The 24,771-nt window shown below is 27.1% G+C and overlaps 1 protein-coding gene across 3 annotated transcripts in view; it reads right to left on the reverse strand.

Annotated features, from left to right (window-relative positions):
• LOC129965389 (irregular chiasm C-roughest protein-like) overlaps nucleotides 1-24,771 on the reverse strand; it is a 358,817-nt gene that overhangs the window by 33,385 nt on the left and 300,661 nt on the right. For all 3 annotated transcript variants that reach the window (XM_056079232.1, XM_056079239.1, XM_056079247.1), the window contains exons 7-9: nucleotides 14,904-15,107; nucleotides 11,620-11,916; nucleotides 4,716-5,009 (exon numbers count right to left, since the gene is read on the reverse strand). In XM_056079232.1, the coding sequence (XP_055935207.1) occupies nucleotides 4,716-5,009; nucleotides 11,620-11,916; nucleotides 14,904-15,107 (795 nt within the window). The remainder of the gene's footprint in view (nucleotides 1-4,715; nucleotides 5,010-11,619; nucleotides 11,917-14,903; nucleotides 15,108-24,771) is intronic.

Below are 24,771 nucleotides of genomic sequence, written 5' to 3' on the forward strand. Positions count from 1 at the left end.
TATTGGTGTGATTTTGAGAACACAACTTATAAGTATTGGTGTGATTTTGAGAACACCTATTCTCAATTTTTTATTTTAAGAATTTATACTACTAAAATAAGAAATGTGCCCGGACTTAAGAAATTTGAAAAATGAAGATCCTTAATCTATAAAATATAAGAGAATGTCAGTTAAAGTATGTTTGCTGAAACTGCTTAGATTTATTTTTTTATTTAAGAGGATTTTCTTATGTTATATGTACAAGTATTGTAAAAAGGTATATGCTTTTGAAAAATAAAAGAGATTTAGAAGATAATTTATATTATAATGTATAAATCAATTTCACAATTTTTTGCATTGGATCAAAATTTTTCTTCCTTATTTCCTATTGCATGGATAAAAGTCCACCGCCCCCCCCAAAAAAAACGCAGCTGTATTTCTGAAGGCATATATTCGGCATATATTTTGGAAACAGCAAAAAGAAAAAAAACATAGATATTCTGCACAATAATATTTCAAACGCTATTTAATACATTATCTTCTTGACTTTTACGGTTTCTATTCCTAAGCATTCAGATAATAATTGACAATTTATTTGAATTAACACTACTTTTATCCATTATATATAATTTAACTTTGAAAAAACACAAAATTTCTTATAATGACGGAAAGTTACTTTCTGAAGAAAGAAGAGCTTTTATACACTTTTTTTAATTGACACTATATTAACCTGATTTTATTCCGTAGGTAAAAAAAATACCCATCTGAAATTATTTCCATTTTTTTTATTTAATTAGTATCATTAAAAACTAAGGAAAATGATAGTTTATCTATATTCATAGTCGATAAAAAAGGTTGCATTTATATTTAAAAATGCCTAATTAAATATTGTTTTTATCGGTTATCTTAGTTATTTTAATTGTAGCTTTAATTTTAGTGCGAACCTACAGGTTTTAACTTGGAAGATATTTTTCTTTTCTATCAGCTCTACTTACAAATACAAAGCAATGAGTTTTCTCAATAAAAATTTGTTTTTCCTATTTATTTTAGCATAGAATCAAAAGTGATTACTTTCGAAGTATTAAATTACGAATGGCCATTCTTTTAATGCTAATTATTCTTATTATTTTATTTACAAAATTAATAATTTTGCTAACCGTTGAGGATGAATTGTTTGATGTCTTTTGTAAATTAATCCCTTCTTGAACTTTTCTTTCGAATCAAGAATAACAAAAAGGAAACTTTTTTTTTCGTAAATCAAGAAAAATAAAACAATGAACAAGCTATAAATGAAATTTTTAAAAATGCTATGTTTTAAGCATAAAAAAAAACATTTCAAATGAAAACTACTTATTTTCTTTGTTAAATTTTTAAGAAGATGAAATGTAATTACGGTATAAGATTTTGCAGAAAAAAATTTGTGTGAAGTATTTGCTCATAAAGAAACTTCTTTTATTACTTTTAGTTCTTAAATTGAAATGAAAAAAAATCAACAGTGTATTTTGACTCTCCCAATGAAAAACTAATGATGAAGTTTCAAAAAATGCATTCTTCGAAGCTTTTAGAAGCACATAAGTTTGTTTGATTTTAATCAATATATTGCTATGAATGTAAATATAATATAATTTCATTTAATATAATTTCAATATTCACTTTTATGCTTGCATAATTTACTCATATTCACTTTCATCCTGATATATTCTTTTATTAAGGACATATTAGCTCAGAACCTAGTAATTTGAAATTTATTTTATAATTTAAAATAAAGCTTTTTATGTGCCCTGCGGACAACAAAATGCTAAAAATTAAATACTAACACTTCATTTTCAGTTGAGCTTTGACTAAACGTAAAAATATTATACTGAAGAAATCTGCTTAATATTTAAATTAGATAGATTTATTATGATTTCTATATTGTAATATTCAATATTTTAAAATATTAACAAGTTCTAAAATTATTGAAACATATTTCATATTTCCTTACTTATTCGGTATTAATCTTGTTCCCTATTTTATTTATACCCTTATAAATATAAAGAGTTTCGTAAAATAATTTCCCTGATCTACAATTAAAGTAAAGGAAAGGAAGGAAACCAAATATTATTATCAAATTATAAAACTAGACGCATAAAAAAGTATGAAAATCCTGGAAAGATAAATTATACAAAAAAAGTACCCACAAAAGTAATTTGTAGAAGAGAATTTGGTGTTGTAGGTACCGGAATCGGTCAAGAATTACAACAAAGTATAGAGAAAAAAGATTACGAAAAATTCCATTAATGTTTCGAGCGATAAAATTGCACATACAAAAATGAATAACATAATTTAAAAATCTCACTGAAAATCATTCTTATTAATAAGCCTTAGGGCACCTGCAGCCCACGCGCAACATTTTCAACGAGTAGGCTTTCCCTATGTAAGATATTATGTTTTTCTAACTAATGACATCTTTTGAGCTGAATTCATTTTACAGTATCTTTTACAGCCAGTATATGGAATTTAGTTTTGCGGCATTCGTTAGTTTTAACTGCAAATATTTCCTAATAGCGAAAATTAATTTGATTTCCACCACATATTTATTTTAAATATTATGTTTTTAGAATTAATTTCTAGAATTTATATTAATAAATTAAAACAGTAATTTTAGACAACGGCTTGTGTCATACTAAGATCAAATTGTGATACTAAGGGATTTTGATGATTTTTTTTTTTTGCTCCCAAAGATCACTTTAGATTTTCTTTTATAAATTAGCTTTAGCCAATTATCAATAAAGATGTGTATATTTAACAAAAAATATACTTTATTATATGTTTAATAATTATTCGTGTTAAATAAAATTTATTTAATTAAATGAAATTTTCGTACTTGTTTATTCAAAAGTTTATTTATTCTTCTTTAGTTAAGATGATGTTTATATGTATGCCAGGATTAAATTGGGTTTCTTTTAAGGCAATTAAATATCAATCATTTCTAGTCAATTATCTATTACATTGTATATTATTATATTTGTCGCAGTTCAAAGCTTTTGGTTTAAATTGGTGTAATATAAAGTAAGTATTAGAAATTACACCTAATTGTACTGATCCATTTGTAAAAATAAAGTTAGAATAAAACGTAATTTTTGTAATATATGCATTGCATTATATCAGATTTTAGATTCAAGTATTTTTTTTTAAATATTTATTTATTATATGCAGATAATAACAAAAAAAACATTATAATTATAAAATTATAATTTATATTATAATTTAATAATTATAATTTATAATTATGCAGATAATTATAAAACGTAAAACTTCATTGCTTATGAAAAGTACAAAAATTAATTTTGAAATATATTAATATGATATAAAAAATTCTCTGCTTTTTTTTTACGTTAAATTTTATCGTACAGAAAAAGTAATTTTACGTAGACATAATAAAATATTGTTTAATTTTTTTCTTTCTTTTTTTTATATTTCAAAGTTCTGCTTTTGAAATATGCTGGGGGTTTGTCTTATTTATTCTATATAAAAAAATTATGCATAATGAAATTTTTTAAAAATTTCTGTAATATAACCTAAAGAAAAAGCTACTGTCCCTCTATTCAGAAAAATCATTGCACAGTCAAAAAAAGAACTGCATTAAGAAAAAGAGCAGTCTCATATATTTTAATACGAGGGAGGTTAATTGTAACCCAGACAAAATCGATGCTGAGAAACTGCAAGTTAGTCACATCTGGGGTAAGGAAATGATAAGTGCTTTGTCCTGTATACTAAAAGGCGTTACTTTGTCTCCAAGATATTTCTGATGTTGCTATTTATTTTCTTATTGCAGAGTAAGAAATATAATAATTCAACCTAATGGCCAGATCTTATGAAAAGATTTGTTTAAAGAATAAAAGCCGCCTGGTTTCTTTTCTGTAGCATTAAGCAGAAAATTTTTCTTCGCCATCCAGATGTTTCAGATTGTCCATTAAACAGCAAATTATATTATAAAATGTGTTAAAGCATTTATTGAATGTCACTTAACCAATCCAAGACAAATTCCTCTTAATATTTCCGTGTATTTATTACATTTGAAGTTGTCATAAAATTCTGGTGATTAACGAGACTTTAATCATGAAAAAGGCTACTGGACTCTGAGATTCAGCAAGACCAATTTCACCACACTTGGCTTACAATAAAAGTATCTATATATTCCTTTAAGTACAATACAATTTTTGAAAATTTGATAAAATTTGGGTGAAAATAATTTTGCTAAAGTGAAATGTAAAAATATATATAATTAATAATCGAATAATTAAAAATGAATAAGCATGGACCATATTTGTATTAAATAGCACATGCGTTTTATTTGTGTAAATGCCGACATGCAACACTTGCCATATGCAAAGTGTTTAAAGAAAAAAAATACATATGTTTCAGTGACAAGTTCTTCAATGTTATGAAAATTTCCAATTTAAATTTTAACAGCTGAATTCAATTGATTTACCACAATATAAGTACACTGAGAATCAGAAGAAAAAAGCATTAATAAAAATTATCATCACAAGCATTTCATTTCTTTTGTTTTCAAATATATTTAAAAATTTGCAAATTCAATAATACCTTAGTTTCAAGACGGTTTACTTTTTTCTATATTGTCCACAATCGCCGTTTTTGAATTTCTTTAATATTATTGAGAACAACAATGTTAAACTATTTGTTTTAGTTTTCCAGAAATAAAATGCTACGAAGAAGAAAATAGTACTCACAGTTTACTTTGAGATACACTTTTTCACTGTGTCCTGTTCCTTCAGAATTAGTTGCATAGCACTGATAATTCCCCGCATGCTTTCTTTGCACTCGTTTGATTATTAGCGTATTATTTGCGATTATCACACCAATATCAGGTTCATTCATCATTCTTCCGTCTTCTGATAACCATCCAACATCCACGACCCAGGGGTTTGCCTTGATCTCACAAAGAAAGCGGACATCGCTGCCTTCACTTGCTGTTGGCTGCTTCCCGTGATCTATTTTTACACTCAGCATCACTCGAGGGATATCTGTTTTTCGAAAAAAAGAATAATATAATTTTTCATTTGAAATTGGTAATAATTTTTCAAAAAAAATATTAACTTATTTTTGAGACTTTAGTAAATGACTTTATGTATTACAATGAATGCACAATCTTAAAGGTTTCTTCTGATAAGTCAAAACTGGAAATGCTTATAATTCGATAGCTAGGGGAAAACTTTCTTCAAATCGTGTTTCTTTCATTTATATGCTTCTGGGAAAGAATGAAATAAGAGAATGGGAACATTCTCCTATTAATGTAGATACTAACTTCCAGTGAATGTAGAATGTCAATTATATGAATGTGGATTAGATGAATGTTATTCATCTAAGTCTACGAAATTTTTCTTTCATATTAATATAAACATCAAATTCTGTCAAGCATACCTAAAATGTCGAATGAAGGAATGTGAATCAACATGAAGTCAAAATTGATTACAGATTAAATGATTTAGACAAAGAATGTAGATACTGAGCATTGCATGCAAAGAATGTCTAACATATTCATGAAATATTCATGAGTGAGTGAGCAGCACATATATTCTTTCCCATCGTTCATCTCACTTCCATTCCCTCCATTTGTTCCTTCTCTCGTAATATCTTGTTTTTTGAAAACTATTTTAACATCCTTAGTATTCCATATGGCATTCAATTTGGCCTAAAACTTCTTATTATTGCTATCTTTTCTTATAAAAATCACTGTAATTCACATGTTATAGATGCATGCTGATCAGTGTTGTATATTGGTAAGCATGCATCTAAAACAAGTGATCTATATATCAGAGAAACACGAGCAATAAAGCCAACCATATGAACAGGTGAAATATTTCTGCAGAATTCAAAAATATGTCACATTAACTGTTTTTTCTTCTTCTTTTTTACTAACAAATGTTTTTGAAGTATTTCTACTCTACTAATAAAAAATTTGCTTTCTCGTGGCATATACAAAGTCTGATTTTGAATATCAATTATGTTTAAATAATAATTCAAATCCACATAAAAACTGAAAACAGGTGAATTGCATTTTCAAATTTAAATACATAATTTGATATTGCTGATAAACTGATGCTGTATACCTTCGATGGATTATAAAAATAATTTAGAAAAAAAACCCTGCTGAATTGAAGAAGAAATATATTTCGCATACCAAAATATATTTCAAAATATATACTTTTTTTAATTGTTTTTGTTGGGCAAAAAATAACAATGAGGGTTTTTCTTTTCCCATGATTAAATATTTGATACTTACAAAAAATCAATAGTTTTAAAAGCACAAAATGTTTTACTGTCACATTTAAATAATATAAAATTTTTAGGAAGCTGAAGGGAAATAAAGGATTTATTAAAATAAACTGATACATGGAAACTAACATATTTTAATACACTACTTTTAATAACTACTACTAATAACTTTTTAAAAATGAAAAAAAAGTTTTCTTTTTTATTATTAATATCATGGTTTTATCCAAAACTTATGCTGGAATTCAGTTTTTATAAGTTCATCAGACGAATAATGTTTTAATTGTTGATTTATTAGAAGAAATATGCCATTATTCTTTAAGTATAAACAATCACATATACTTAAAAGAAATGTGATTGAATAAACTCAAAATGTAAACAGTCTTATTCAATCACATATTCTTTTAAGTTAAATTGGTCTCATTAATCAAACAAAAGTCGATCATTTGATTGAAAGCCGTGTATTAAAATGAATTTCACTTAATGCTAAAGAAATAAAACACATATCCTTATTAATTAGTGTATCACCTTTGATAAGTAAATTGAGATAAAATATTTGGTAAAAGATTCTTGATAAATAAATGTATCCGTTCTCTATAATTAACTGCTTTAATAGCTCTCTAAAAATAACATCAGAATTTTAATGTCTTCCGTCAACTTGAGAAAATTCCTAAAAGCAATTTGCATGCACACCTTGCTCTATAAACGAATTAACTGAAATCAATGAAGAGCCGTGAACAATCCATTGGCACGATGTTTCTCGAATATACTCGGAAACCAGAAATTAATATTCATACTATGTAGCAATTCGCTACTCTTAATGCTTACTTCTCGAAGCAAACACGAAATTGAGAAAGGACGGAAAAACGAAGCAAAAACAAAAAAGAAAATAAATAAGAAGAAGAATCAGAGATGGAAAAAGAAAAGGGAAACTTTTTTTAAGCCTTTAACTTCCTTGGCAAATCGATCAGGATTCTGAAACATCTGTAAAGCATAAATTTACGAGTACTCCAATTTAAATTTAAACGCACTTTCTCTCAGGCCTCGAATCCATTAGCGTATCAGGCGTAAGGTGGCTCCGAGTGGAAGGCTCAAATCCTTCTTCCTTAGCAGTGCGAGCGCAAAAATGGATATTTAATTAATGCCAGGGCAGTCACGTGGAATGCAGGAAAATTTGCAATTCATGACCGATCTGCAACAGCAGCAGCAGCAGCAGCACGGGTTTATTTTTTTCCATCGTACTATCACTCCCAATCCCTTCGTTCGTTCCTTTCCTTATCCTTTCTTGTTTTCATTTTCTTCTACTCGAATGGTTGATTGGTAAAAATATGATTACGCTACAGAACAAGTTAACAGAGGGAGTCGAGCTATCTCCGCCAAGAAGGGCAACTTCCAGCAGCTGCTCCATTGTGTTCATCCCCTCTCTCTCTCTCTTTTTTTATTATGAGTTTAAAGAATTTTCTTCGATGAATTGTAACCCACCGTAGCGTCTCTTATGAGATGAATAATAACGGGATTGACTTGCAAGAATGAGGTATTTAAGAACGGAAATTAGTTTTCGATTGGGACCGAGGTCGACGTAATATGATCACTGAATGAGGGAGCAAAATCGGTCCTTTTTGTTGTTTTGAACCCCTTATGGGAAATGCTGGATGTGCATTGTTTGTCTTAATTACTTATCGGCGATTGTGGAACGAACACATTCAATAAAGTACACATCAAATAAGAAAGCAATTTGCGAATAAATAAAAGATTCCATGTTCGTGCAATTGAAATGATAGTTTAAATCTCCTTTCATAGTTCTTTATTTTCTAGAAAGCGAGGGAATTCGTTGTTAATACGCAAACTAATACATATATAACAGATTGAAAGCATATAAGATGTTACTCCATATCAATTTAATATTTAAGTCAAGGGTTTGAAAAAAAAATTAAATCGGCAACTACTGAAAAAAATTTGGATAATCGTATATATTGCTGTGAGGGCAAAAACTCTCTCCTGCTTTTCATTTTCTTTTCTTATGTCACAAACATTGGAGGCAATATGCAAAAGTAAGTATAAAGATATAACAGACTGAAAGAATATAAAACGCTACTTCATATCAATTTAATATTTAGGTCAAAGATATGAAAAAAAAAAAATAGAATCGGCAACTACTGAAAAAATTTGGATAATCGTACGCATTGCTGTGATGGCAGAAACTCTCCCCTGCTTTCCATTGTCTTTTCTTATGTCACAAAAATTGGAAAAAATAAGCAAAAAAAAAGAATAAAGATATAACAGACTGAAAGAATACAAAACTTTACTTCATATCAATTTAATATTTAAATCAAGGTTAAGAATAAAAATTTAAATCGACAAATACTGAAAAAATTTGGATAATCACACGATGACAAAAATTCTCTTCTGCTTTCCATTTTTTTGTCTTATGTCACAAAAATTAGAGCCAAAATATGTTTATGCAATAAGAAATTATTAGTTTAAAGTATAGAAAACTTAATGTCATTCATTTCAAATAGCTCAAGTACCTGGAAAATTACACTATCTAAAATAGGATATTCAATTTTCCACACGGGCACTGCTGATTAAGGAGCCTGAAATAAGCTTTTATTTAATCAACTCATCAATAAAGCTTTAAAATATAATAATTTGGCACAGAATGTAAGCAGAATTTAGAAACCGAAGCTAACCATGTTATAGTTCAGAAAAGAAAGATAAATTGAATAAGGATTTTATCCGAATTTTTCGCTAGAATGCTCCAAAACAGCTTTCTTAGAAGAATTTAAGCTATATATAATGGATCAATTCATTATCCTCGAAATTTAAGATGATGACTGTTTAATAAAAAGTAAATGAAAAAATAATGCTTCAATTAAGAAATTCTTATTTTATACTTAATATTTACATATAATTCGTATCTTAAAATATCCTACATTTATTATGGCATAAAGATATTAAAACTAAATCTCAATTCTCATTAACTTTTGCAAAACAATCTATCATTTTCATAAAATATAATAATCTTATAGTACAATTAATTGACTCAAGTCATTCAAAATAAATTCATAAAAATATCAGAAGCAATATGTTATTAAATTGAAAGGATTTTTAAATTCCAGATTACAGTTTATAGCGTATAAGAATTGAATGTAAGCATCAGTTATACTTCTTTACTTTAAAAATTGTTGCCTGACCTTAGTAGCATGTAAAAAAAAGATTTTTAAAAATCAAAGTTGAATAACTTAAAGTTGTTAAATTGATTTATATCATAAATCTAAATATTGATGATATAAAATCAAAATTTATATAATTTAAATAAAAATGCAATTTTTTTCTTTTTAATTGAATTGTAAAACCTCCTCAATTTCGAAATTATAATGGCTTTTTTTCAAATTTGAATTAAATTTTGCCCCGGTAATTTTTCGTCTCAAGCCAGTCACCATTAAAATTTTACTTCTTAAATGCCATAAAAAAGTTTTTCCATCCATTTTTGCGTTATTTAATATTCTTTTTTCATTGTGATTATAAAATTATTCTTAACAAGTAAAACTCAATTTATTCTATGCTTAAAGCAAAGTACGATGAAAATATTTTATAAATATATCGATCAGTGAGTACTCCGTGTTTCTTGGATCCCTCACTGAACTAATGCTATATAAAACATAATATAAAAAATTATAACGTTCGAAATATCTTAATTTTTTTTCTTTGTTGTATAAGACAAACTTCAAATCCTTAGGAAATTTCTTTCAAAAAAAGAAAATAACTCATTATAATTCTTTTCTTCCCCAATAAAAATTTTTAGAAGGAATTTATTCAACTTCTAGAAGAATACTGAAGAAAATTTTCTTTAATCGTTTCATTATATTTGACTGCTGTCTCCATGGAAATGAGTTTAGGAAAAACTTTCAATCATATAACTGTTCTTTTTAATAGCCTAGTTCTCTTTCTAAGAATTTTCTTTTACCTTTGATTTACTCTGAAGCTCTTACCTTTGATTTGATAAAGAAAACTTTTACATAACAATATTTTTTCGTAGTATTTTTTATTACAGAAAGAAGGAATAATTCACTTTGACTAAACACGTTAACATTTATTTTTTAATCATTCTCATTTTTTTCAAAACTGAATAAATTTCTTTCTTTCAGAAAATTTTCAGAAAAATACTTTATTTTTTTCTACTAAAATATCCGAAATTTCAACAGTATAGAAAAAGGTTGTACATATACATTTTTAAAAAAACACTAAAGGGAGGTAACATAGGCATTTCAAATATTCCTAATTATGAAGGAAGAAACCGATTTATAATTATCTTTAAAAATAAATAGGTGATATTCAATGTGATCAGTTTATGTTCAGAATGATCAGAATTTGATCAAAGAGTCGAAATAAAATTATTCAAAAAAATCTGCCCTGTTTGAGGGGATGTTGCCTCTTTAGATCTAGCTTCATGGATCGAACGAAACTAGATTTTTGTTGGGGTAAGATGGAAATAGAGAGAGTGAATTGTGACCCATTTGGTTTTCCTATTTATATCACAATATTTCTGAATTTTCATGTTCCAATCTTAAGCAGTACTTAATAATAGAAGATAATTATTTGATATAGAGATAATAATCCAAAAAATTCTAACATGCCAGATAATTTTTTCTTTTAAGAATAAAAATGCTTATAATTGAATCATGAACTTTTTTTACTTGTATTTTTGAGACATAAGGATAAGATATAAGGATAAAATAAAGAAAAAGAATAAAGCTATATAGGCACTTATACTCCTTGAATTTATACTTAAGTACTACACGAATAAGAAATATTATGAAACAATGATCATATAGTTTAATGTGGTAACCATATTTATTCCCTATTTACTCCGTAAATAATATAAATGTTTCTTGAAATTGTCGTCTAGTAAAATTAGTTTTCCTCAACTACATAACTAAAAAAACATCATTTAAGCTCTGTTATTTAACAAATGCGCTGCCATGATTCATATCTATGATTCGTATCATCTATCTAATAAAATGAATCTTTCTTTTCTAGGTTAAAACTGTTGTACAAAAAGCGATACTCTAATTAGAAAGTAGGTGTAAATCATAGGAGATTCTCGCGGTAGCCAAAATGTTACAATACGAACGGCATTCTTATTTGAAGCTCTATAAATTATGTTTATTATATGTGACATTCATTTCCATTGTCTTCACAATTTGTTTTACTACATTGCTAATTATTATTATGAATTAAATAAATAAAGTTTCCCTTATTTTATATTACGAAATATAAATATAAATAGCCTAATATTTCAGGAATTAATAACTATTTTAAAACAAATTACATACGTTATTATAAAATAAAGATACCTACAAGACACATTCAGTGTCCACCCATCTTCAACAGGTTGTCCAGGTAGCATAGGGTTTTCTGCTCTGCAACTTAAATATTTGTTGTTGTGATCACTTGTGGGCCACAAGTTTAAGATGCTTGTGGTTTTGTTTCTATCCGGAGAAAAGCTCTCGGACGTATTGGTGAGTTGTGTGGTGCCTATCCACCAAGATATCCGGGCTGCCGGACGGGATCCTGTGGAGGTGCATTCCAGCTCGGCTCTTCGTCCAGCCGACAGCGTGCGTCTCAAAGACGTTATCCGAGCTTCAATGGGTTTTACTGGAGAAGAAGAAGAAGAAAGAAACCCACAAAGTTTCATTATTACTACAAAGTTTCATTGCAATTATAAAACAAAATGATGATTATTCGTATAATAAACAAAAATAATTTTAAAAATATATTTATACCTAACTGATAACATTTCATTTCACTGGAATTGAATTATTCAAAATGAATAATCTTAATAAATAACAATAATGATAATAAATACATAAATCTTAAGCCAATGAAAAGAAAATTTCTATCAGATAAAAATTATTATAAAACTACCGATAGAATAAAATGCAAATGACATGCAATACGAATCTCAACACAAAAACTTTATAGACGATCGGTAAATTGATAAAGGCGATTGGCAGGCGTCGGAGCATCTTGTTAATTCTTGATAGATAGAAAACAATTCATCCATTCATTTATTTCCATCGGTATCTATTTTAATATTATCATCTGATAAGAAACCAAGTACCTGGCAAATCCGAATTCATTTCTTGGAAAAGTGAAAACTAACATATCCAAATCATAAATATAGGAGATATGTCATTACTTTCCAATAATTACCAGGTCACTTTTTCCTATCACCCGAGATATGGCACTATCTATCCATTAAAATTAATTTTGTGTATGCTAAGATGTGTGAAGCCGGGCTCATGATATGTTTCTGCTAAATTAAAAAAATTGGAACTAGTTTTACACCATATTACCCACTTATTGCAAATTCATTACAAGCTTCAATAATTTTACGGGGAATTTCAAACATAGAGCAGAAACTTAGCCCGTAAGAAGAATATGACGCTTTGTAGTTCAACCATATACCAATTTTTAAAGAGTATTGGCATTCGATTTGATATAAGTTGCTTGAAGTTCGATAAAATTTGAAAAAAAAAATGAAACTTTGGTGGAAATAAATTTATTTATTCCCCGTTGAGGAAAAAAATTCATTCTAAAATGCATTTATTTAAAGTAATGTTTCTTACAGCGTTTTTTTCATTCGTTTATGAACTCTATAAATTAAGATAGTTCTTTATAGTGTGAAAAGATGTAAAAAGTGTAAATAGGATAGGAAAAATTATTATTATTTTACAGGCATATTCTCAATACCTTAATTCTTGTAATTTTGTTTTAAATTTCATTTTCCCTTGAAAGTTCTTTGAATAAGCATGATAATAAAAACTATTAAATGTGTTGAAACTTTGTTCAAAAAATAAAATAAATCTATTTATTTAGAAAATTTTTAATAAAATCCGTAAATTCAAAATAAATGAATTGATATCACAAGGAAAATGTGTAGAATAATTTAATTAGGCAATATCCCTTAAATCTTCAATTCTAAATTTCTTCATCATAAATTGCATTTGTCCATCAATATTTCCTCTAGTAAAAGAAAGTTTGATATATAACTATAGTAAACGAAAAAAAAAAACTTTATAAGGCTATCGAATTTCTAATCTTTCCAACTTAATATGTGGCGCTAAAATATATATTAATGTTTAACACACTTGCAAATTTCAGTTTGATTGTTCGCTTTCCAGAAGAAATTTAAAAACAAGGCTTTAAAAAATTGTTCCGGAATGAAACTACTACGAAAATTCTGCAGCTACTAATGCTGTGTTTCATTATTGTAGTCCAACGGTTTTCTTGACTTGACGCCAAGATAATTTTGGTTTGATGCCAGTCTAATTACCCAGTTTCTGGTCGCCACATTAGTTATGCTTACCCTTCCACATCGTAAGTTTTCTTTATTAATTCCATCACTGTCCGTTGCATGACAAATGAAAACCATTTTATCGCTACAAAGCAGGCAACTTTCAGCGACCTTCTTACCTTTCGATTTCCCTTTAACCTGCAAGTGTCCTTCTTCCATTATGTCTGCTCATTTAATTCACATGTTCATTCATTTTAATTCACATGCACATTTATTTTAATTCACATGCTCAATCATTTTAATTCACATGCTCAATCATTTTAATTCACATGTTCATTCATTTTAATTCACATGCACATTTATTTTAATTCACATGCTCAATCATTTTAATTCACATGCTCAATCATTTTAATTCACATGTTCATTCATTTTAATTCACATGCACATTTATTTTAATTCACATGCTCAATCATTTTAATTCACATGCTCAATCATTTTAATTCACATGTTCATTCATTTTAATTCATATGCTTCATATCAAACCACAGATAGTATAGTTACTATTTTTCAATATTGATTAAAAATATCTGGAATAATAAACTTGGCTCGGCAGATTTTTATTAAATCAAGACTTTTTGGACAAAATATTTAGGTACGAATGACATATTGATTACATATGAAAATTTTACAATCTTATCTTCATTTGAACTTGTCATTTAACCCTTTAAAGGACTATTTTTTCTAGTCATATTATGTCAAAATATTTTTAGGCTTGAAATTAGAATAAGAAAATGGATTCATTTAACTTATTAGATATGATTAACCTGCCGCAACACACGTGCCATTCATATAGTTCGGACCACGTTACAAGATTGACCATATTTTGAAGCGGAAGTTGAATATACTTATTCTAATAGTAAGTTATAAAAAATGCTTTTTTGTGTGTAAAATCGGTTTTTTTAGGAGAGACAGCTATATAGATATACTTAAAAAGCAAAACCTTAACTAAATACAAAATTTGTTCCAAAACGTTGCAGAAGTTTCCGAGATGCATGAAATAAATTAATTTATATATACAAGAATTGTTTTTTTAAAGTTATAGGATTATTATTTATAAGTTATATTTGCATCAAGTAATAATCAGTAAATAATTGTATGAGTAATTATCTTTGACATTTGGATGTGGAGGTCAATATGTAAAGAACGATTTTAAAAATAATGTTTGGAACAATAATATTTGTGTTTTTTTTTTTTTTTTTTTTCCTTCTGAAAAATGAGCTAGAGAATTTAGCACAAAGTATTAATAATGCTTGATGAAATTTTAAAATATGAAAATATATATTACGGTTGAGGTTTATCTTGACAGAAGTGGCAACAGCTACTGTAGCGTTGTTATTGTTGGCATTACACGTGAGTACCATCAACAAATCCGACCTCTGAAGGACAGAAATGACGAGATCATTTCTGACAACTCCATCTGGTAAGGTTTCGAATGTGTCGTCCAATAGCGTCGAACCTCTCCACCACGTCACTGTCGGAGGAGGGTAACCTATTATATGAATTAAAAGATAATTAGAACGATGTCAAATTATCAGCATATAAAATATACGTATTTAACAAATACCACATTAACAAAATAGCTAGCTCATAAGTAAATGAAGGCCATTCAGTTCAAAATGCAACAGATTCAAAATTAAACTTTTTCTTTCTTTTATTATTTTAATTAATTTTAAATTTTTAATTACTCTAATATGATTACTTTAATTTTATTGTAAATTTTGAAATTCAATATCAGTTTAGAAGATTTATTATTTAAATTAAAAATTTAGTTACAGAAACCTTACTAATTTGTAATAAATATTGTTTAAGAATAAATATAATGTATATGAACAATCAAGATTGAATAATTTTCAGCATAAAATAAATTTATCCTGATGATTTTAATTTATGATTTTCGGATTTTATACACATTCATAAAAGACACAAAAAATAGCATATGATATTTTCAATTAGAAAAAGCATTAACGAAATGAAAAGAATACTTTTACCTATATTTTAAATTCTGGAGCTCGAAAAGGGAAAAAATTGTAATGCCAATTAAGTAAATTTAATGAAAGCAATAAAGCGTAACCCTAAGAGAAATAATATATAATCGAAATATAATAAAAATAATCACAGGTATTGTTTCTTTTCAAGTGGCATCTTCGCAAACGAAATAATATGAATAACGTAATGTTGAAGCATTCTCGAATAAAATATTTTTGGTAGACTGAAATGGTTATTTAATATTATGTTCTAATATTCTAATGTTTAATATTTTTGTGTACTTTAAAGGAAATTTTAAATATTCATTAAAACATATTAAATAAGTACATGCTCTTTATATATTAAGAGAAACTTCTGCATATTAAAAGAAGAAAGAAGAAAAGAAAGAAAAACAGATGTTTTTGAGCACTCATTTCTCAAATTATTACCTTGCATTCTATTATCAATTTAAAGTTGCATGGTTTATGTAATGCATTAATTAATAGTAACAGGCATTTCTAGTTTAGTTATATGAATAATATGATTTGTCGTTTTCTCTATGAAATGTTATGTTTTCTGTATGTCAGAAAAATTTGATATATTTAATTTCTGATTAGTAATTTTGATGTTTAATTTTAAATTCACATTTCTAATACATTTATAGGTAATTTTTATTTCAATATTTCTTGTGCTTAGAAGGACTTATATAAATGGTTTCTTTTAAACTTATTGGCTTTTACTAATTAACAACCTAATTTTTATTGCTCAGAAATCAGATAATCTTTGTACGTTGAGTTTTTATTATTGATTTTTATAAATTTTCTCATAAATCATTATAATGGTTTTTCATAAAGAATTATAATGGTTTTTCTTAAAGAATTATAATGTTTTATGCACCATACATATGAGAAAAAGTTCAATACCAAAAAGTAAAAACCCTGTTAATAATACAGAATGTGATCATTAAGAAATACATGCACAAATAATGAGTTAATGCTTATCTAGAATTTCGACAGAGATAATTTTCAAATTAATTATAAATCTTTCGTTATCCGCAATAATTTATTATTATCTATCAAGCAAGAAACATTGAATCATAATGAGGTGCTCATCAAAATGTAAGAATGTAAGTTCAACTGTCCTGCCGTCATTAAAAAACTCGTATCTTTCCTTTATTTCCATTGGCAGAATGCACAATAAAACCTTTGTTCATCACATTAAAGTGTATTCTCCATTTTCAATAAATTAATCTAACATTATCATTACTTTTATTTTCATATATGATCTCTGAAGTAATCTCGAAAAATATTTTAAATACAAAAATAAATTGTTTGATTAGAATTTTAAAAAAAATATTAAAAATGAATAATTAAAAAAATAACTTTCAATTGAAGGCACGTTTAACAGGGATACAGGAAAACAACTATGTATAAAACTTAATAGAAAAAAAATAATTGTAAACAAGTACTAAGAGGGAAAACATTTCTTTTTTCTGTTTTTATTGTTTCCTGTTTGGTTGAAACTGTTTTTAGAAAAACTGTTTTTAGTGTATCAAATTCCTTATAACAAAATTTAAAAGAAAGAAAGAAATTTAAATGGCCATTTTTTAAAAAAAATTCTAAAATAAAGAACTACTCCTGTTTACTTAGCAGCTCTGAACTGTAATTAAAGAAAGAAATAATTAAAATACATTGATGTGAACAGAGGTATCAAATGAATCATTTAATACGGTGTGACACAGTGTTTCTTAGCTGCATTGGTTTTCAAATTGAAAAAAAAAGAAAAAAACTTAGTAAATATGTGAAACTAGAATATGCATAGGAGGAAGATTTTATGTCTTAGTAATTAATATAGGTTAAACAGAAATTCAAAACACTTCAAAACAAGTTACTAACATATTTGTATTTCCTGTTCATATCTTTCTTTTCATGTAAAAATAAATTACTGTCGAATTAGTGAATTGAGTTCAGTATTTCTGTAAGTTAATATAAACCGTAGAAAATTAACTATTACTAAACAACATTTGCATATGAAAGGCACCCAGAAAAAGATGAAATGAAAATTTCTGAAAATAATTTGAAACAGGTTTTTCATTTTTTTGTATCCATGAATTCCATTTAATATGGAAGAATAAATTTGATTGGATTCAAGATGCAAAACTAAAATAGAAAGTAAATTCTTTACTCTCTGTACGTTATTTTAAATTAGATGTGATTTCTTGGTTAAAAGAATATGTAAAAAGAATGAAATTCAAAGTGAATATGTAAATGAGAATTTATGATAAATGCATATACACACATATAGACAGACAGACAGGCACACACATACACCTTTCTCTCGTAATCTTGTAAATAGCAGTGCAAAAATTGATAAAGATATTTTTTTATATTACATATATCATATATTTCTCAAATAAAATCTTTTATAAAAGAAAATTGATAGATTTAATGGGAAATGGTTTCATTTTTTTAAGAGATAGATATTATATTAATTTCATTATTCAAGAAAAAAGCAAAAGAAATACCAGCATTGGTAATAATCATATAATCTCTACATACATTTTCGACTCAAGCAACCGTATATAATGTTACTTAGTCAAATAAAACGTAATTTGTTAAATGTGTAAAAAAAATCTTTTCATTATAAAAGGTTGTTCCTAAAAGATTGAAAAACGCTGTATTTTTTAACCTATTAGGAATAAGTATGTAAAAGGTTGAAAAGAGCTGTGATTTTTAACCTATTAGGAATAAGTATGTAAAAGGTTGAAAAGAGCTGTAATTTTTAACCTATTAGGAATAAGTATGTAAAAGGTTGAAAAAGTTGTAATTTTTAACCGAATAAGTATGTAAATTACTTAAATATTGAATATAAGATTTAAAATATGATTATTTTAATGAAATAATTATGTTAGAAATTTTCACAATCTAAACCTTTTTTAATTTTTTACCTATACCCTACACGAAAGTTGTCATTTTTTTATTTTTTATTTTTTTACTGAATATAGGATGACGATGATATAAAACAGATTGAGACACATTTAATTTATAGTTGATCTTGAAAATAAGAAAAGTTTTTCAAAGTAGAAATCGCGTTATCGTAGTCCTTTTTTTTTCGTCACAGTATATCTTCAAACTTGGAACCACTTTGGTTGAATTAAAAGTCCAATGGGAAGATTTATGGATTTATTTATTATATAGGAAGATTTATGAAACATTTACATGTTAAAGATATTTCACAAATAGAGATAGAGACTACCCGATTTACATAATACAATTGATGAGTTCATAGCTTCTTTGTAAAATTTCTATTTGCTTGAAAATATGAATGAAACTTTCATGCGAATGAATATGAATGAAAATAACGAAAGTGTCCCAAGCTTGATTTTGAGTGGAAGGACATATTTGATATGATAAAGGAATTGCACTAGGCTTCTTATATGATTTTACACATTTTGTTCTTTGTCACGTTGCTCCATGAAATTGACTCGATATCCTGGAAAAGATATTTTGGAATTGAAACACAAGTTAATTTGACAACTTTAGCTTAGCAATCATCAATTTATCGCTGCCATAACAGCCAGAATCTTTAATATGGAACCATTTGGAATATGAGAAGAACGAACCATAACCGATGCACAGATGATGTCTTGATTCTGTATTGAGGGACACCATTGATTTAATTTAATGAATTATTCTTTCTGCTGAATTGCTGTTCCATTACTCCTATCAAAGCTGCAGATTAAATATTTCATAGTACTTCTATAGAATTTTATCGAATCGAGACATTGGAGAAAGTTCATATAAGGGTCGTCGCTTGTACAAGGAATCTGTTGTCCCGTTTTCTTTGGAAACACATACATATAACTGGTGTAACGCTATCGGAGTTGATTGAAATTAGTTGCTTAAATATGAAATAATTAACTGAAGGATTAAATCCTAAATGAAAAAGAAATAATTTTCTGTTTTGTCTTTGAATGCCAGCAGCGAACAAAATATCATTCAGGAAAGATATTTGAAAGTTGGCACAGAAGTTTTGTGATGTGTTGTGATTTTGTGAAGCATGATAAATAATATCAATATTTAGCTATTCTTTTTGTTGCGTATAACTTTGGTGCGTTGAAATTTGTAAGAAAAGTGTATGCGGAGAAACGGTGAGAAATAATCCGGCATGATGTTTCGTTGATGATAATTTCTGACTCTCTAGTTTCGTTTAGACGACTGCCTTATCCTCAAGTATGTTTAATACTAAATATATTTAAGACCAGACTTCAGAGTTCATTTAAGACCAAAAGAGGAAAACGATTGTCCTTTAGAATTGTGCGAATGAGCAGATATGAATTAAGATGTTAAGGATTGCCCTCAAAGTGCTGCTTGGGTCGTTGCTGGTTCTAAAATGGTTTTCTGAATACTGTTAGAGTTGGGGTAGATAGACGTTGCTACTGAAGGTTAGGGCTACCAATAGCGAATGATGTCATTCTAAGATTACTTGCTGCAGCAGTCAAGCAGGAAGGAAAGAAAGGTATCATATTAGAGAAGCTTTCCTTGGAAAAACATCGTTGTAAAAGGTTTTTGTTAAACTTTAATAAACTTCCCTCGTAAAAATGCACCCTATATGGGAAAAATTTCAGGGCGAAAAGGGTGTAGTGAAGTGCAATGTTGTTGTTTTTTTCTGATGGCATTTGCCATGGACAAACCTACAGATTTCGAAATCAGCAATTTTAAGCCGGGAGAGAGCTTCTCTTGTTTTTAGTAGCGCCAACTAGGGCCAAGAGTACGATTTTGGTATTGATGCACCACATTCGCTTGTAGAGCCCCTTTTTACAGGCGGGCACATTCACGCATCTCTCACAAGCAGTTTTTATATTAGTGCATGAAAACGTGAAAGTATCAATATTCTTTCTGTAGTTGATTCCTATTTTTTTTTTTTTTTTTTTTTTTCATATGGTTTACGATTTTCATTCAGTATAGCAAGAACTCATTTTGTTAACGACGATGTGGCAGGTTAACAAATAGTTACTCTAGCCATTGTAAAAATAATAATTCGTCGATATGAACAAGGTTATATAATTGTCGTCTCTTAATAAGTCACATCATTTTAAATAATTTATTGTTTGAATGACAATTAGACTATATTAACTGTTTATCCTTGGTGAATTGTTTATTCCCTTGATAATTGTTTTACCAATCAGTTCAATATTCCTTTATTACTCTATTTGATTCAATATTCTAATTTTGAAATTCTTTTGTTGTTTATAATGGCACTTGCTATGGACAAACTCACTGACGAAGTCAGCGATTTTAAGCCAAGGGAGCGTCTCTTGTTTTAGTAGCACCGACTAGAGCCAAGAGTATGTCTTAGCTACTCACGCATCATATTCGCTTGCACAACCCCTTTTTACAGGCGGGTACATTCACACATTTTAGAGATAGTACAGATGAAGAAAAACTATGCCCGAATCAGTATTCAAACCAAGGACGCTCAGATCACGGGGAAGACGCGCTACCCCCATGCCAGGACGCCGGCTGAAACGAGTAGCTAAAAAGAATGATTTATTTTAAATTATATTTACTTTCCGCTCCAAATGAATTTTGGAGGTATTATGGAAGTTTAAATGTTCAATATTTTACAGCAGCCAATTGTTGAATGCTTATTTTTCAAATATATATCTTTCTATAAATATCTTTGGTATATAATCATGAATTTTTTAATGTTTTGCTAAGTGCTCAGTTTTTATTTCTTTGGTATATGTCTCTGTGTTCATGCGTGTTCTGTAGCAATACATTGATGTAGTTTGTGAACTTTGGGAATAAAGATATTCTAATGTTAAAACTAGTGGCTAAATGCAAATTTCAAAAATAATTTTGTAAAATAAAGATCTTTAAATCTTAAGTTTATTGTTTAAAATTACGGCATAAACCATATTAGTCGAATAGAAAGAGTGTTTAGTGTGATGATTATGAATTGTTGCGCCATTGTGCTTATCTTTGAAAATGAGTGCAATGCTTTTAAGCTGATTTTCTGTTACTTCATATTTTTAAATTATCGTTGCTCTGTCAGAATGATGAAACGATCTTCATTCAGTTTGCTTAGTGCATAGTCGCTGGTGATATTTTTCATTCAAAGAATGTTAGCAGGGATTTGCATACCATCCCTATTTTTGCAGATAAAATTCAATTTTAAATGTTAGGGATGTTTAAATGTTTTTTTTTTGTGTAAATAATTAATTATTCACAAGAAATATGTATTATTTGTGATGCTCTTGAAAGGAGTAAAAGGAAGATAGATCTAATTAGATGCTTTTAAATAAGGAAAAAGTTTAAAATTTAAAAAAATCATAATAGGAAAATTAATAATATTTTTTTCCTAACTAGGATCTAATATTTATTTTGAATACTTTTCTTATTTGCTGTACCTGAATCACTTGAATATATAAAAAGTTTAGTCTTTCAAGGGCAGTAGTTTATCATCGAAACTGTCTTTTATCTTAATCAATTTTTTAATCTAAATATAAGATATGACAGCATCGATTTTAATATCATTTTTATAAATTTATATAAATATTAACATCACCTCATAAACAAAAATTGCAATACCATTAATTGCGTTTCACCTTCATGGAACCTTCCCCCGTATACTCTTGAGCTTATGAATGAATGTTATATTTATATTTAACAGTTTTCTGAACTGAAAATATATATTTCTCCTTTAAAAAGTTATTTTTCTCGAAGCAGAGGAACAGGAAAAAAAATAATTTTCATCATTTTTCATAACTAATCATTAAACCGAATTTTTATTTTTATTTTCACATGGAAATGAAATTTATTACTAGTGGAAAAAATAAGTGGATTATTTAAAATTGCATTTTTAACTTTTTTTTTGCGTAATGATTTTTGAAGATATATATTTGTAATAAACATAACATTTTTCACTCATATATATTTATATATATATATATATATATATATATATATATATATATATATATATATATATATATATATATATATATATATATATATATATATATATATATATATATATATATATATATATAGCATTCATTATATTAAAGAAATTCAATTGAAATCTATGTTTCATTCACTTTACATAACACACTTCTAAAATCCATTTTAAATTATTTCCAAGATAAGGTATAAGATGAGATAGTAATAATGTATTAAACGCCATACCAAAAAAAAAATATCCAGGTGTGCAAAAACTCAGTTCATATGAAACATTATAATTTTGAAAGAACGTTGATGGTAACGATTTTTTATAGATAATATGGTTTACTTTTAAGCAATTTCATAGTAATGAGGAGAAAATAGAATAAGAATTTCGAAAAATTGCCTCATTCTTTTTGAGGGTTTGAACCAAAACCTATTATCCGTCAATAACATAGGTATAGAGATCCCATAAAAAAATTTCTCATCACCCCCTTCAAACTTTGAGTTGAAGTTTTCATTCATAAAAAAGTGTTATACAGTTAAAATTTTAAATAATTTTTTCTGGGTTATGGATACATATATAGCCTTGAAAGCTATATGAGTATCCACAGCAACGAAAATTAGCAATGTTTTGGGGTTAAACTTTTTAATCATCGATATTATATTTGTACATTTAAGAAAAGCAATCAAATTGTGGTTTTACAATTTTTTTGAATTTATATGAGCAATCTTAAGGAATAAACTTTATTCTTTTTCAAAAATAAATTACTTTTTTTTATTCCAGTCTGAGATATCTTTAAGCATGTAAAACGATTATTAAAATTGTATTTCACAAAGCAAAAAAGGTATTATGGTTGTTATTTTTATTCCGAGATAAAAAAAAGGGGAAAAAATGTTCATATATACAGATGGCGGATTTATTTCATTCGCTGAAATTGGTCAAATCCCTAAATATAACCACAATACTATAATATATAACCAAATATATAATATATAAGCAAATGCAATTAATCATAGTTGAAATTCAGTTATTAATTTTGTATTCACAAAAACTAAACACGTTTTTATAACTGGAAAGGAAAAATTGTTTTCCGTTTTTATTTAATTTGAAAAATCGATTTGGTTTGAAATTCTTACGAATCGATTTTCAATCTAATGAATTAATCGACTAGAAACAGATTGTTACATACTTCAAACAATTTCTTGCAGTTCCCATTCTCATACCCATTAAGTTTCCACATAATATATAATGCTGTTTTGTAATATTAATAATGATATTATACCAGACATTATTGAAATGGAATTATGAATGATAAGGATTGTATGATTAGTTGACATAAATCTTTATAATCATTATGCATAAGTAAAGTTGGAAATCCGCATTAATGGATCATGCTAATGGAATATGAACGAGAAAGACATTATCTCTTTAATGGAGTTTCTTTTCATAGGTAATAGATAGAAAATGTTATCAAGTCGCTGACATTAAGTTGAATTACATAATAAGATTACAAGCACGAAGAAAACAAACAAAATTTGAAAAAGAATGACAAAAGTGTTCTAATTTCATGTTACCCGATATAGTTAGATGAAATGATAACTAGATAGAATAATTTGCATGCATTTATGGAATAGATTTGCAATAATTTCCATAGATAATTGTTTTAATACGAGAAGAACGATTTACATCAGGTTATGTCCGTTCTCTATGCAAATATTTGCTTTTTCAAATCATTTCATATCCCAATAAATTCATAATATAAAAGAATCATTTTAGAATGAACATTATATATTTCATAAGTTTTAGGTTATATTGAATTTCAAATACATTTGTGATATTTCTTTGAGAGGTAAACTGCATAAAAGAAATTCAAAGCTTATTAATGTCAAGAATTATGAAAAAAAAAATTAATATTTTTCTTTATGAATATTTTTCAGGAAACAAATATACTACGCTCTATTTAAAACGATCGTTTTATACTTTGTAAAAACGTTTAATAAAACTGCTCAATGAGAAATCCTCCGATTAAAAAAAAATTGAGAATAAAATTTAAATAACTATGACTTTTTATTACATAAAATATATTAGGAAAAAAGTTTTATGCAATATTTATGGCTATTGAAATGAAGAATACAGTGTAGAACATTTCACCTATTTTATTTAAATTAAAATATTAATTTGCTTTATGTTTATTAAATATATTTCCTATGATATAAGAGAAAATATATATATATTCTTAC

The sequence above is a fragment of the Argiope bruennichi genome, chromosome 1, assembly GCF_947563725.1.
Source record: "Argiope bruennichi chromosome 1, qqArgBrue1.1, whole genome shotgun sequence".
Classification (NCBI taxonomy): domain Eukaryota; kingdom Metazoa; phylum Arthropoda; class Arachnida; order Araneae; family Araneidae; genus Argiope; species Argiope bruennichi.